Source organism: Pristis pectinata, chromosome 30 (assembly GCF_009764475.1).
Source record: "Pristis pectinata isolate sPriPec2 chromosome 30, sPriPec2.1.pri, whole genome shotgun sequence".
NCBI classification, from domain to species: domain Eukaryota; kingdom Metazoa; phylum Chordata; class Chondrichthyes; order Rhinopristiformes; family Pristidae; genus Pristis; species Pristis pectinata.
This window is the reverse complement of record NC_067434.1, coordinates 13,382,235-13,397,365: the sequence shown is the minus strand read 5'-3', so window position 1 is coordinate 13,397,365 and position 15,131 is coordinate 13,382,235. Positions and strand designations below refer to the sequence as shown.

The 15,131-nt window shown below is 45.8% G+C and overlaps 1 protein-coding gene across 1 annotated transcript; it reads right to left on the bottom strand.

Moving 5' to 3' along the window:
- Positions 1 to 1,123: 1,123 nt before the first annotated feature.
- Positions 1,124 to 8,386, bottom strand: LOC127584576 (neurogenin-3-like). The gene is made up of 3 exons (XM_052041350.1): positions 8,328 to 8,386; positions 2,010 to 2,150; positions 1,124 to 1,796 (listed from the first exon to the last, which is right to left on the bottom strand). The coding sequence occupies exons 1-3, from the start codon at positions 8,384 to 8,386 to the stop codon at positions 1,124 to 1,126; spliced, it is 873 nt and encodes a 290-aa protein (XP_051897310.1).
- Positions 8,387 to 15,131: the final 6,745 nt, after the last annotated feature.

Here is a 15,131-nt window from a genome sequence, read left to right as displayed (position 1 = left end):
GGCGAACCTCCCGCCCTCCTGCAACCCAGGCTGTTAGCGTGCGTGGCTGAGGTCAGTTAACAACAACACCCGCAATTGTCACTGAATCCATTTCCAGTAAGGACTGGGCGCATTCTCCAAGCGCAAAGTTTGGACCGGCGCAGCGAAGGCGCAAGACATTGGTGGGTTGTGTAACGCATCCCATTGGTTGTAGATCTTAGGAGAATCACTTGTATTTCACTGGAAAGAGAGTTATAATCTTCTCTGCTGGAAGGCATTGAGCTGTAAGCTCCGTTTCCCCGTCCACAGATACTGCTCGCCTGCTGAATATGTCCAGAATGCCCTGGTCTATAGTATCACAGTTTTCTCTTTCATTTCGCCTAACTTGCTCTCTAACTGACAGCGAACCTAACAACACTTACACTCCCCGAATACTGGGGCAACCTGCACGTTTCCTGTGTCACAAACCTGTCTAAAGCAGGTCTTGCACTGTGTGTGTGTGTGATGGCGCTTTGCAACCGGGCCAGCGCCGTTCCCGAGCGGATGTTTGGTGGAATCGAGAGGAGAGTTTGTGGAGTTTATTCCGCTCCGGGTACCAGGAAGGGAACGGCAAACCGTGCGGAATAAAGTCAACATTTTATTACAACGTAGAAAAAGAATCTTGCCAACAGCAGGAGACGTTCGAACAATGATTCAACGCGACAGAATAATCTCTTTTTATATACAATATATATTTCCTAAGAAATTCTGCATCAATAAATATAAAAAATGCACGCGTGGGCGATATAATTTATCATTTGGAATTATAAAAATTGCTGGAGACGTAAGCGCGATTCCTTATTGGCTGTGGGGTTCGTGAGCCGCGGGCCGGGGAGCCACCTCACAGTCACATTCGGGAGAGGTCCCGCAATGTTCTTTGCGGCGCGGGGAATGTCTGTTCAAGCGCAGCGCCCTCCCACATCGCACCGTGACAGCCTACAGCCGAGTTCGCTTCTCAACTTCGGGGGAAAGTGCAATGTTCAAGAGGCCAACTACTCCGGGGCAATAAGGCAAGTCTGATTTCCGCGCCGCTGCCAGCCCCCACCGGAGGAGGTGAGGAGGGCAATCGGCGCACCAAAACACCGGTGCGACGCCAGGGAAAGAGTCAAACGAAGCCGGCGAAGGGAGGGCTGTGCAGGGAGTGAGTGCGCTCCTGCTGCGCCGCCGGGAACATCTCGTCGGCCGAGCTCTGGGGGCTCAGGGACTCGGCGGAGTGCGAGCAGTCCCAGTCCGAGGAGGAGGGCGAGGGCGGGCAGAGGCTGGGGGAGCTGGTTAGCTCGAAGGAGGGTCCTCTGCTGTTGGGCACATAAGCCTGTCGCCCTTGTTCCGCCATCCTCAGAGCTTCGGTCAGTGCCCAGATGTAATTGTGGGCGAAGCGGAGCGTTTCGATTTTGGTCAGCTTGGCATCGTCCGGGAACGTGGGCAGGACGCACCGAAGCGCGTCCAGCGCATCGTTCAGATTGTGCATGCGGTTGCGCTCCCGGTCGTTGGCTTTTATGCGCCGGTTCTTCCTCTGTCTGGTGGCCGAGGCTTCGCTCTTAACTCTGGCGCGGCTCCTCGCTTTCTTCCTCCTGGTCTCCGAGGCGCCCTGCCCCACCTTTCGGGTGCGCAAGCCTCCCGCTTCGTCCCCGGAGCCCAGGCGGGGAGTCGGAGCACCGTCTGGAGACAGGACGAGACTGCTGCACTCGAACGAGCTGCTGTCGTCCTCGGAGAGGGGAGAGAACTGCTCCCGGTCGGTGGTGAAGGAGGCTGGTGAGCAATCGGTTTTAGGAGGCATCCTGTGTGAGAGAGAGAAAGAGAGAGAAGAGAGGATGATGGATTAGCTGCGTAAGAGCGCACGGACAGCACCAGTGTCTTATACTCTAAGGCAACTTGTGTCCTACATCATCATGAGATACAGCGTTGTTTGCAATGTTAGCACTCGGTGCAGCCAGCTCCATCCGCCAGAAACGATGGAGAGAAGGGTGCAAAGTTTGCAAATGCGCACCCACCTGGGCAGTGGCTGGTAAGGTAGGGACCCTGCCGGTGGAAGGTTGTCCCGGGCGGTGGCACACGCCTGTCCTTGCCCCCGGGGCCTCTGACTCGGCCGAGCTGTGAAGTGCGCTCTCCTGAGCTCTGGCACACGACTCCAGCTGTTGGATTTATATAGCGTGTGGAGACAATGCTGGTGTACAGGGAACGGCTGGGGTGAGGGAGGAGTGGAGGGGGAGGGGAGGGGAGAGTAAGGATGGGAATGCAAAGAGTGTGAGAGGGAGGGGTGGAGAGAAGGGGTTGGGTGAGAGAGGCTGCATGCATTGACGGAGAGAGGCACCTTCTTTAAGTTGTAATTGAGCGTGTGCGCGGCTGGCGGGGTCCCCTGAGGGGAAGGAGGCGGGCAGCGTGCGCCGGGAACGTGCCCCGAATTAACCAGGCGCCAGGCGCACGGCAAGAGGCCACGCGAGCCCTGCACTGCCTTGTCTGTCACTTTCTATACTCCCCGGCGCTGGAGAAGAAAGGGAAGGGTCAGCGACTAATTCTGAACCATAACACCCCAGTGCGGCAAATTCTCCAGCAAGACAGCGGGTCACAACCAATCATTCCTGCTTGCAACTAGCCTGCATAATTCAAACAAGGAAATTCAATCCAATGATATGATGCATAAAAACAACGCAATCTTAAACATCCTAACATGTAAAAAGTGCTAATGTTTGCAAACTCCCTTTTAAATTCCAAATGTGTTTTCAGTTACAAATTCCAATACTGAGACCTCTTGGCATTCAAACGGGTTGTGTTTAATCCGGCGGAGATGCATCCTTCTGCTGAAAATGTTTATTTCGTAGAAAACAGTTGGAATGGAGATGCCATTGAGTGGTTTGTTTTTATTTTTAAGCAGTACACCGCGCAATAAAATGTCCCAGAGAGTCAGTGCAGACGCGCAATGTAAGAATCATTGCGCATCTGCACTGGATCTTTAACGAGAATCTTCAGGTTTGCTCGAGGTGTATTTTTCTTGAACCGAGCATTTTAAACTCTCTTTCCCCCGCTGGAAAGAGCCGAGCTGGAGAAGAGGCAGAGAGACACGTTACCCGAGGAGAAAGGAATTACTCAGTTGCATCTTACACAACCGGGAGCTTGTAGGAATAGAAATCACACATTGCAAACCTGTGCTTTCTGATAAAGTTAGGGGTGGTGGGGGCCATTAGAAACAGAAACAACCCTCTAGCGGGTGTTAAGAACGAATTAAGAATCGTCAGCCAGTCCCACCGATCTGGCATCTGCCCCTATTCCTGGAACAAAACTCGTCAGCGCCGTGCGTCACCGAGGGCGCACTGTTAAAACAAATAGGAGTATTCGGGAGCGCATGTCACAAATTCTTGTGGGTCAGCAATTAAAATCTGGTGCCTCTCAAATTTTCTATAGCTCCGTTTTTCTTTTAATCGTTCACCTAGAAGTGAACTTTCCCCTCTTGTTTCCTGCTTTATTTACTGAACGGCTGCCTTGCAGGTTTTTTTTAGCACAGCGGATGGGCAGCAAAAAATCTGCAGAGCGAGCTTCCAAACTCAGATTGCCCACTTCAAACGTCCTTCAAACAAAAGATGAGGAAGAAAATAAAGCCCCACCTGGTACCACTGTTTGCTAAAATAATAATAAATAGATTTCGTTCAATAAATAGTTGCGAGAGATTGTAAAGTGGAGTATTGTGGGATGCATTAGTCACAGAACCAGGAGCAGGTGATACCTGCCTTGGGAGAAGGCAAGTTTATTGTTAAATCACCTACGGACCAACGTTTTCTGATAACTCTACCCTTTCTCACAGCAACTGCTGGCCGGTGTTTACTCTCTTAGCATAACAAGCACAACATTGCAGACAAACCTGATAAAATCAGGGGGAAAGTAATGAGTTTAAGCGTACACCTGTTTGGAAAACCCACATCTTGGCCTGGTATTTAATGGCCTATTCAGAGGCGGCAATATTTAGTTTACATTGGATTATTTAATGCTTTTTATAACAGGCAGACTGCAATTCCTATCTCTGCCTTATTTGTCTTTTTTATTGAAAGCATATGGCTTGCAGATAATTTCTCAATCCGATATTTATTTTGCCAATTTAATGGCAATGAGGACAATTTTGCAATGTCGTGAATGGGCCCATCGAAGGCAAATATCACAGTTTATAGTTCCGAGTGCTTTAAATAACATTAGCACCCCTTCCCCAACAACCTCAGTAAACAATGAGAAGGGCTTAGTGAGATGTGCGAGTGTATTAAAATCGGATGCGCTATTGTGACTTCTGGATAGGTAGAGCAAACCAACAGCTGTCTGGTAACGCAAGAGGGCACGGCGAAAAGGAACAAGAAAGAAGTTTTGTTTTGTTTAACGTGGGAAAAAGGGTCGCTCGTTGCACCTTTTTTTAAGGCAAAAAAAAAGCCCTCCTTTTGTCAGGCGCGTTCATATTGTGGGTCTGAATCGGAAGAAAGGTGAATGGTCCACCCGACACCTGTCCTGGGGATAGCCTGTCTCACGCGCGCTACTGGCTTCAAGCAAATGAGTCCACTGTTAGGAAGATACAGTGATTTGTAGCGACATATGCTAAGCGAATATATGAATACCCTTCACACGGAGCAGCTGCCCATCTCACCTTCAAATAATATAATACCTGAGTGCAGAATCGCGCCTTTAGACCGGCTCCCGCATTATCCGGCGGACGTCGCCGTATTTCATACCCTTTATTGTCGCGTTTTAAACAGATGCACGTTGTTGCAAAATACACAAAATGACACAAAAATATCACTCTTTAGACACAATTAGGCCCATATGCCGGCGCAAGATTCGCATATGCGCCTTTTCTGTGGCGGTTTTTGTCTCCAATAGAGAAGCAACGAGACACGCGGCCAAAGCAAACAAACATTTTTGAATGAAATGTGTAAATTGGACGACAGTGACAATGCCCTGTCGATATATCTTGCCCGGATTCTCCTGTCGTGTTGACCTCGCTCCACAGTAAGACCCCACATTCAGCAGTGAGCGGAATGATGAGGTGGTACTCACATGAAACACCAACAGTTCATCCCCTGCACAGCTTTTCACAGCCTCACTATGAAACATTTTTGCCAAGTTTAACATTTACAAATAATATCTAAGTTGTGAAAATCCTCGTCGACTTGAGCGACCAACAAATTGTCATTTTCAGGATTCACTATTAAAGTGTTCTTTCTGTTTGAACTGTATTGGATACAGAATGATGGAGACGGTGAAAGGGAAGATGTTCACAATCTTCCCTTTTCTAAAGAAACTGTTGCGCCTTTACTTCCTAAAGCGACTTCCTACTGGGAGTTCAACATTTAAATAGCATTAAACCGAGAGAGGAGGTTGATCGGATGACCCAGGATCTGACAGATTATAATGCAAACGCTGCAAGACACGGGAGAATCCTCGAGGAAACGTGGAAAGGGCTGCAGAAAGTTTAGCAACAATGCGGAACAAACTTTCATGAACAAGCAGTTTTGGTCCCCCTATCATTTTGCGGTGGAGTTGGCGTTCAAAAGGAGACTGCCCTGTGTGGTTCGGTGCTGTACGGGGGGAGGAGGGCGGGGAGGGGGCTCTCTATTTTTCCCCTGATTGCGCGAAGAGTCGCCGTGTGAATCAGGTGTAGCCTGGACTCGCTCTGTGAAAATGGGCCTTCCCAAAGTTTAAGTGCAGGTGTAATGAACTATCCCACCACGCCCCCCGCCCAATTCCCCCACCCCCTACACACACACACACACACACACACACACACACACACACACACACACACACACACACACACACACACAGAGTAACTACCCAAACTAGCCCTGATTGTTGATTGAGGCAGATTGAAATCTCCACTCCTTCGTTTAATGCAGAAAACCTTTCCCTTCAAAGCCGCCTTCTTCTCCCCTACCCCCCCCCCCCCCCCCAACATATACACACAGACTTGTGAGTGTAGGTTTATGATAGCCCCGGCTGTTGTTGTCTGAACATTGGGAGAGCATTCAATGCAGAACTGGCTGGGATGGGTGGGTGACAAATTCACGTTTAATGTTCACATGGGGAAGGGCTGGAGTGTTGCAAAGTGTTGAAGCATTACATGAGGAAAATTGTGGCATCTATTGTGTTGAAATATGGTCAGAGATATCGGATCATGTGGTACCGCTGTCCACAACGGTCTGTAATCTGCATGCTTGGCAGCAAGGGAACGAAATCAGGATTACTCTGAGGTATTGCGTGGAAGCATGTACTACCTGGTGAAACAGGTGCCTGTATTTTAAATGTTAGGAATTAATCTCCAATCCCTCATGTATGATGAGTAAACTGTCGCGCCGCCTATTGAGATAGAGGATTGCCCCGCGTCCTTAACCGTGCAAGGTACAACTGTTCGCTAACAGCATCTGCGGATGGCTTGTGGATTGAAGGGTTAACTAGGGTAGTCCAGGGATACCCGTTTTCAAGTAATTTCCCAAATGAGCATTGGGGAAATAAGGAGAGGTTTCTTCACATGGTGGAGCTGTTGGGAACATGGGGAGCACGACCTGCTGGTACGGTGGGAGAAGAAACAAAGGGTGGGCGTGGGGTTTCAGGATGAATTCGCAAGGACAAAATATATAGTGGAGCTTTGGAGCTTCTTAAAAAGGGCTGTGAAAACGAGAATTGAATGGCCTTCCTGATGCTTGAACCGTCTTCCATGTCAGGATACCAGGAAAACATTGGTGTTAAATGCTTAATCTGAGTCTCCTGGGAGATGGGGTGATATTTGGAGTCTGCGAGTCCCCCCGCCCCCACGTTACACTGCAGACTGACGGGGAGTCGGTTGGAGGTTTCAGAAGATGTACAGGTGTTGTTCAATAAAACACTTTGCAAGCTGCGCCGGAAGCGAACAATGTCATAAATCGCACCTTGCCTGCGCTCACTTCCCCACGTACAAAGCAGCGGAGCCTGCCTGAGCATTTGTGAAAATGAAGCCCAGGATCAGTGCAGCCTGACCCAACCTCAGGACAACTACTGCACCCACCCACTGTCCAACCCAAACCCTGATCCAACCTCAGGACAGATATTGCACCCACCCACTGTCTAACCCAAATCAGGACCCAACCTCACGACAACTACTGCACCCACCCACTGTCCAATCCAAACCCTGACCCAACCTCAGGACAACTACTGCACCCACCCACTGTCCAACCCAAACCCTGACCCAACCTCAGGACAGATACTGCACCACCCACTGTCTAACCCAAACCCTGACCCAACCTCAGGACAGATACTGCACCACCCCCTGTCTAACCCAAACCCTGACCCAACCTCAGGACAGATACTGCACCACCCCCTGTCTAACCCAAACCCTGACCCAACCTCAGGACAGATACTGCCCTTTCCTTCACCTTCTATTGAAGGAGTGTGAAAAAAAAACAAGCTGCAAATTTCACCAAGGTAATGGCTGGTCAACTTTACAATAGGAGAACAGGCCTCTTGGCTCAAATGGTCAATATGCCTAATCTAATGCTTCCTCATATTTGTTTCCCCTTTTTGCATTAATCCACCTTAAATATATGTACTCATCCCAAGGATTCCCTCTGGAGGCGAATTCCACATTTTCACCACTCTCTGCGTAAAGTTTCTTCCATATTCCTGACTGGATTTATGCTGACTCTCACATATTTAGGCTTGAGTTGTTCCAGATTTTTAAGGCTCATGAATGGTGATTGCACCTCAATAGAATGTGGAAAACTATTTCTGTTGTTTATAGCTGGAATTCAGGAGTGAGCACAAGTCGGGAATGTAATGGAATACCCTCTTTCCACTTGCCTGGTTAAGTGCAGTTCTAACTTTCAAAAGGTTTGACACCATCCAGGACAAAACCCTCACTTGATTGGCATCCCATTCACCATTCAAAGCATTCATTCCCTCTTCCACTGGCACCCAGTGGCTGCAGTGTGAGCCATCTTCAAAATGTACTGCAGTTACTCACTCAGGCTACTCCTGCAGCACCTCCCAAACCTGCAACCTCTATCACCAAAAAGGACGAGGGCAATAGGACACCACCACCTGAAGGTTTCTCTCCAAGTCACAAACCATTCTGACTTGGGGAGATAGATCACCAGTCCTTCATTGTCTCTGGGTCTAAATACTGGAACTCCCTCGCTGACAGCACTGGTGAAGCACTTACATCTAAAGCTTTGCAGTAGATCACCACTTCCTTCTCATTGGCAATTAGGGATGGCAATAGATGCTGCTCTTGCCTGTGATGCCCAGATCCTGAAATGAGCAAATAAAATGCAGAGTGGTTGGAAACAAAGGACTAATTCAACTACCTAGGATAGACCAGGCAGCCCAGGGTCTCAGGCCTCAGGTCACTGTAGAAGTGCGCCATCTCCCTATACACAGAGATCTGGGTCTCACTGATCTCCATGCCATAGAACAAGATGAGTCACTCACAATATTCCCCAGGCCAATACCAAGCTGTGACACCTGCCTTGAGAAGATGCCCGTGGTGAAGTGGTTGGCATGCTGGCCAACCAAGGCCTTCTTCCCCAACCCCCACATGCCCCCCCACCCTGACATTGAGATTCAGCAGCTGCTGCTTTACACTGCTGCTTTAGCACACTCTCCTCACACCACCACTGCTTCTCAGTATATTTAAATGCCTAGACCATGCCATTCATTAAGAAATCATTCTGTTGCTTTATCAAGCAATAGGGAAAAAATTATCATTTAGTGGGAACTTCTACACCCATCAGCAGTTCACTGATTATTGTATATTATCTGGTCTCCTCAATATCAATTATTTTAGAGAGTGATAATGATCAGGATAATGATTGGAACAAGTGGGCTGATTTAAGTAAACGCCAAAATACTTAATCATATAATGCTAGTGGTTCATGGAAGCCCATAAAAACATAGCCATAGAGCAAGGGGAACATGAACTCCTATCCAAATACTGTCTAAAAACTAACATACTTCAGTAAAACAACTGAAAGTTCAATAAATAGGCCACCATTTCATTCATCAGAAACATTAAAGGCAATTGTTTACTCAAAAGACCATGATTCAAAGCAGAACTAAAAATGTGCAAGAGTTTAAGTGATCACAGTCAATAGGTGGAGATGTATTTGATAGTATTGTTAAAATGCTTAAAACATAAGCAATACTGGTGCAAGTATTGTCATCACCTGGAGATAGCTCACCCAATGCCACTCACTTCTACCTCTGGAACACTGCCCACAGCTGCTGCCATTGAACCATTCATCCATACTTACCTCTAAACTCAACATTCCAACATTTCCATGGCCAGCCTCCAATTCCCTATATCCACAAATCACAGCTCATGCAAACTGTACTACATACTCCCAACTCCCTTAACGAACCCTGCCCACTTGTCACTCTAATTCATACTGATCTAAACCAGCCCTCGATCCGTTCATGTCTACGATTTAAAATATACATCTTCAGGTTTAAGTCCTTCCATTATTGTTCCCAATCTCTACCATTTCCCTCAGACCCAATTCCAAGATTCCCTCATTCTTCAATAAAAAGGCTCAGATTAATTGGACATAAATCACTCTCGGTATAGTTGCCCTGACCTTCCTGGATAATGTTTAGAGGGAAGTATTACCCATTGCTGATGAATGCTCTAAGTAAATGGGATTCAGTGACATGTGGAGGCCAATTCATTTGTGATTGGAACAATGATGCTCCTTTGATATCACACCACAATCCTCAGACATGATCCCCATGATGCCTACTGCTCCCAATTCTAATAACTAGATTTTGGCCCTATATATGTTGGATTTCAATACTCTGTGGCCATCTAAACTCAACATTCAGACCCTGCATTATATCAAACCTTTAGTGTAGCAAAGTGCCCAAAGATGCTTCACAGAAGCATTATCAAATAACCTTTGATGCTAAGCCATATAGGTTGATATGAGGGCAGATGATTAAAACCTTTATTGAAGAGTTAAGTTTTAGAGAACATCATAAATGAGGAAAGAAAGACTGAGAGATCTTGGAAAGGAGTTCCAGAGTTTAGTGTTTGCTAGCTGAAGGCACGGTTGCCAATGGAATGAGCAAGAGGTTAAATTGGAGAAGCCCAGGAATGAAGGACAGTCAAACGGACTGGAGGAGATTATAAGAACATGGATGGATGAGACAATTTAAAAAAAGTGAATGAATTTTCAAATCGAGATGTTGCCCAATGAGAGCCAACATAGGTCAGTGAGCACAGGGGTAAAGGACATTAAGGGGCAGAATGGGGCAAATGTAAGGAGTTAAGGAGTTCAAACACTTCTCTAATATGAATGATGTGGGCAGGCACGGTGGTGTAGCGGTTAGTGTAACGCTTTACAGCGCCAGCGACCCGTGTTCAATTCTGGCCACTGTCTGTAAGGAGATTGTACGTTCTCCCCGTGACTGCGTAGGTTTCCTCTGGGTTCTACAGTTTCCTCCCACATTCCAAAGACGTACGGGTCAGGAAGTTGTGGGCAATGCTATGTTGGCGCCAGAAGCATGGCGACATTTGCAGGCTGCCCCCAGAACACTCTGTGCAAAAGGTGTATTTCACTGTGTGTTTTGATGTACATGTGACTAATAAAGATATCTTGTCTTATGAGTATGAGTAGCAAAATAGTTTTACCAGAGAAAGCCATATCCCACTTTTAGAGTCAAAAAATTTTAATGGAAAATCACCGTGAAGAATAGTTATCCTACAAATTTAATGTAAACAGTTCCATACATCTATGAATCAACAGGCAATGAATCTGTAAGTGTGGATGTGTATATTCCTTATAGATTGCACTAAGGTGGAGAAGGAGTTCACCAAGGCCAATAGGTCTACAATATGTTATTGTTCCATAGCAGTCTTCTCACATCCTTTCGGTCTGAAACAACAGCTTGCGTTTATATAACAACTTTAACACAGCAAACTTCCCAAATAGTTCAGCAAGAGAATTTTCCTTTTTAGAAAAGTGACACCAAGCCACAGGAGATGAATGTCAGGACAGGTGACCAAAGGATTATCAGATAGGTTTTAAGGAGCACCTTAAGGATAGAGAGAGAGAGAGAGATAGTGGGGCAGAGAGCTTTTAGCAGGGAATGAAGGAATTCCAGAGCTTAGAGAGCTAAGTTCAAGTTGCCAGTGGTTTGCACATGGCATCTGCATTCTGCATGCTTCCATCATGGAGACTCGAGGTGCTCTCTGCCTGCCCAGCTGTTCCTTCTCCACATTTGGGAAGTCATGGATTCCAATGAGTGAGTGAGAAGTTACACCTTTTCAAGAAGATTTTAAGAACATTCTTGAAGAGGTTTCTATGGTCTTCTGGAAACTTCTAACTATGGTGGAGCTTGAGAGTCTTGTGTCAAAGAATGTGGCCATCCCACTGAACCTGGCTCAGGGTGATTAGGGACTCAATGCTGGTCAGAGAGAGGACTCTGACACTGGTTTACCCACCATGTTAGTTCATTTAGAGGACTGTGTAGAGACAGATTTTGATACTTCTTTATTGCCTCATGTCTGCCTACTTTGTGGTTGTCCACTCCATGTACATCAGGGCAGTGATTACTGCTGCTGGGTGCTAGGTTTGAAGTCTTGGTCTTTGAACACTCTTTTCTTTCAGTGAGGATTAGTTCAAGATCATAACCTTGCTTGACCCCATTCTGCATTAGGTTGGGCTGTATTGAACATATTTATATGTCTATGGTTTCTAAGTCATACTATAGCAGACACAGAATAGTAATAAATATCACAGCCTGCTATGCGGGCTCCAATGCACAGGATCGCAAGACACTGCAGAGGGTTGTAGACTCAGCCAGCTCCAACACAGGCACAACCATCCCCACCATTGAGGACATCTTCAAGAGGAGGTGCCTCGAGAAGGTGACATCCATCACTAAGAACCCTCTCCATCCGGGACATGCCCTCTTCACATTACTGCTATTGGGGATGAAGTACATTGAAGATCCATACTCAATGATTCAGGAACCCTTTCTTCCCCTCTGCCATCAGATTTCTGAATGGTCCATGAGCTCATGAACACCACATTATTCCTTATTTTTGCACTATTTATTTATTTTTGTAATTTATAGTAATTTGATGTCTTTGTACTGTACTGCTGCTGCAAAACCACAAATTTCATGTCACATTTCATTTCATGTCAGTAATAATAAACCTGATTCTGATTCTGAAAGTTTCTTCATAACTCTTGGTTAACCCAGTCAAAGGCTTTTCAGAGGAGAGAAAAGACTACATACAGTGTATGACAAATTCAAAAAAATTTGGAGTCCATGCCCAGCTGTTCCTTCCATACATCTCCATAGTTTGCCACAACCATTTCCCCGAGTTTCACATTCTTACCGTTCTCTGGGCAAAGAAGTTTTTGCATGAATTCCTGAGTGAACTTATGACTGATGAAGATCATCACAAAAACTACCGATGCTGGAAATCTGAAATAAAAAACAAAATGCTGGAAACACTCAGCAGGTCAGGCAGCATCTGTGAATAGAGAAACAGAGTTAACATCAGATGAAGGGTCTCTGACCTGAAACATTAACTCTTTTTCCTTTCCATAGATGCTGCCTAATCTAATGATTGATTCCAGCATTTTGCTTCTATTATTAGTGACTATTCCGTACCTTATTTCTGGCTTAGTTCTGGTTTCAACCACATGCAAACCATTCCTCTTTCTCCATCCATCAAACCTTTTTATAATCTTAATGATGGCCATTAGGCTTCTCTTTTCTAGAAAAAAGGACCCCACTCTGGTTTATCCATCCAGATTGGTAATAACCTCTCAGTTCTGGTATAATTCCAGTGAATCTTTTCTTTGGATCTTTTCCATATTCTATATGGAACTATCAGCTGAAAGTTGCTCCCAGCTCCCTCATTTTGGACTTGGCATCTACCCCTCAGCTTTACACCAGGACTGGCTGGTGTAAGAATCCTGTTCATTATAATGAAGGTGCTGACTTTTAGGAGATAGGTAAGTGTTTGAATTAATTATTTCTTAAAGGTTGTTTGTTGGTATTCTTCACTGTTTATAATTAACTTTGTTTAGTTTTATTCTTTTCTTGAATTAAAAAAGATAATGTCCTTATTTAATTATAATATATTTAAATCAGAATCAGATTTATTATCACTGACTTAGATGATGTGAAATTTGTTGTTTTGTGGCAGCAGTACAGTGCAAAGACATAAAATTACTATAAATTACAAAAATAAATAAAAGAAAAGGAATAATGAAGTGGTATTCATGGGTTCATGGACCGTTCAGAAATCTGATGGTGGAGGGGAAGAAGCTGTTTATGAATCGTTAAGTCATTGAATCATTTTAAAATGTTCCTGGTTGTCAGAGAGATTTAAAGGCAGTTCAAAAGCCTTTAGAAGGCTGTCAGGGTGATCTGTGGGTGGGACCTCAGGATACATTGCCTCTCCAAACCTCCTCCTCCAGTCAGGGGCAGATTGTCAGTACATCGAGCTCTCCACATCCAGGAAAAGCAGGTGCAGACTGTTGGATACTCCAAGCAGGGGGCTGAATCCGATGTGATCTGGTCCATTGTTCATACTGTTGGTAATGATGTTTTAGTATTTTACATATTGTTGATCGCTCCCATATCTCTAACTTGTCAAAATTTGACCAACATCCAATACTGCTTGGGCAGAGCTTTCCTGCAACTAAATATTGTGAGGATGGACCCACCGGTTCCATCCCCTCCCTTCTCCCTCACAGCTGTTGGAACTGAAACACTGCTTTGCCACGTTGGACCCTTGGATGCACAATGGATATTACATCCATTTGAGTATCAAGACCGTGCACTTTTAACCTTGTAACACTGCCCAACGGCAGCCCTGCCCCTGCTCATCTGCTGCTCAAACCCTCATCCATGGTTTTGTCACTTCTGCTCTTCCTCCCAAGCTCTCTGTTAACTGCTGTTTTTGGCCTTTTGCACCAAACCCCATCATCCCCATGGTCACTGGTATCAAGTTAAACAACACCCTGTTTTAGAATTCTCAGCTTTCTTCTCAGATTCCTCCATGGTTTCACCCCTCAGTGTTTCTGTCCTCACCTCCAATTCTCTACCTATCCAAGATGCCTATAGTTCTCTAATTCTAGTCTCATGATCCTCTCAGACTTGTTTCCCGTCACCACTGAGTGCTGCACTTCCAGCTGCCAAGAACGGTTACACCTCCCATGCAACCCTCTCCCTCTCGTTTTCAAGATGCTCTTTAAACTTACCTGTTTAAATAAGCTTTTCATCATCTGTCTTGATGGTGTCCAGGGCAAAGATGCCAAGGCAATATTAACAAACAGATTCCCACAACAACATTTCCCTAACAGTCAGATGACTGCATAGTCTATCTGCAGAACCTGTTAATTTTCGATTATTGGCCTCATTAAGTTTCCCTCAGGATCTTACAACTGTATCCAATAGTGATGATTCAGTGGAATTATAGAGGGTGACTGCACTGTAACTCCTTTCCAGTTATTCTTACTGGATGATCTCTGACATCTAGAACATGGAACATAGAACAGTACGGCACAGGAACAGGCCCTTCGGCCCATGATGTTGTGCTGAATTGATCAAATTAGTAATCAAATGCTCAATTTAACTAATCCCTTCTGCCTGCACAATGTCCAGATCCCTCCATTTCCTGCACATTCATGTGCCTATCTAAGAGCCTCTTAAACGCCTCTATCGTATCTGCCTCCACCACCACCCCTGGCAGTGCATTCCAGGCACCCACCACACTTGGTGTAAAAAACCTGCCCTGCACATCTCCTTTGAACTTACCCCCTCTCACCTTAAAAGCATGCCCTCTGGTATTAGACATTTCAACCCTGAAAAAAAGATACCGGCTGTCTATCTATGCCTCTCATAATCTTAAAAACCTCTATCAGGCCTCCCCTCAGCCTCTGCTGCTCCAGACAAAAAAAACCCAAGTTTGTCCAACCTTTCCTTATCTAGAAGTCGTAGGTCAAATAATATGCCTCTGACACCTGGACTCCCTACAACAGGCTCCCCAAGGCACTGGAAAAACACCAGTACCATCATTTCTGCAAAATCCTCCACTAAAAGCATTAGCAAACCAACATCAACATCCTCTCCCAGCCCAGCACCAGAGT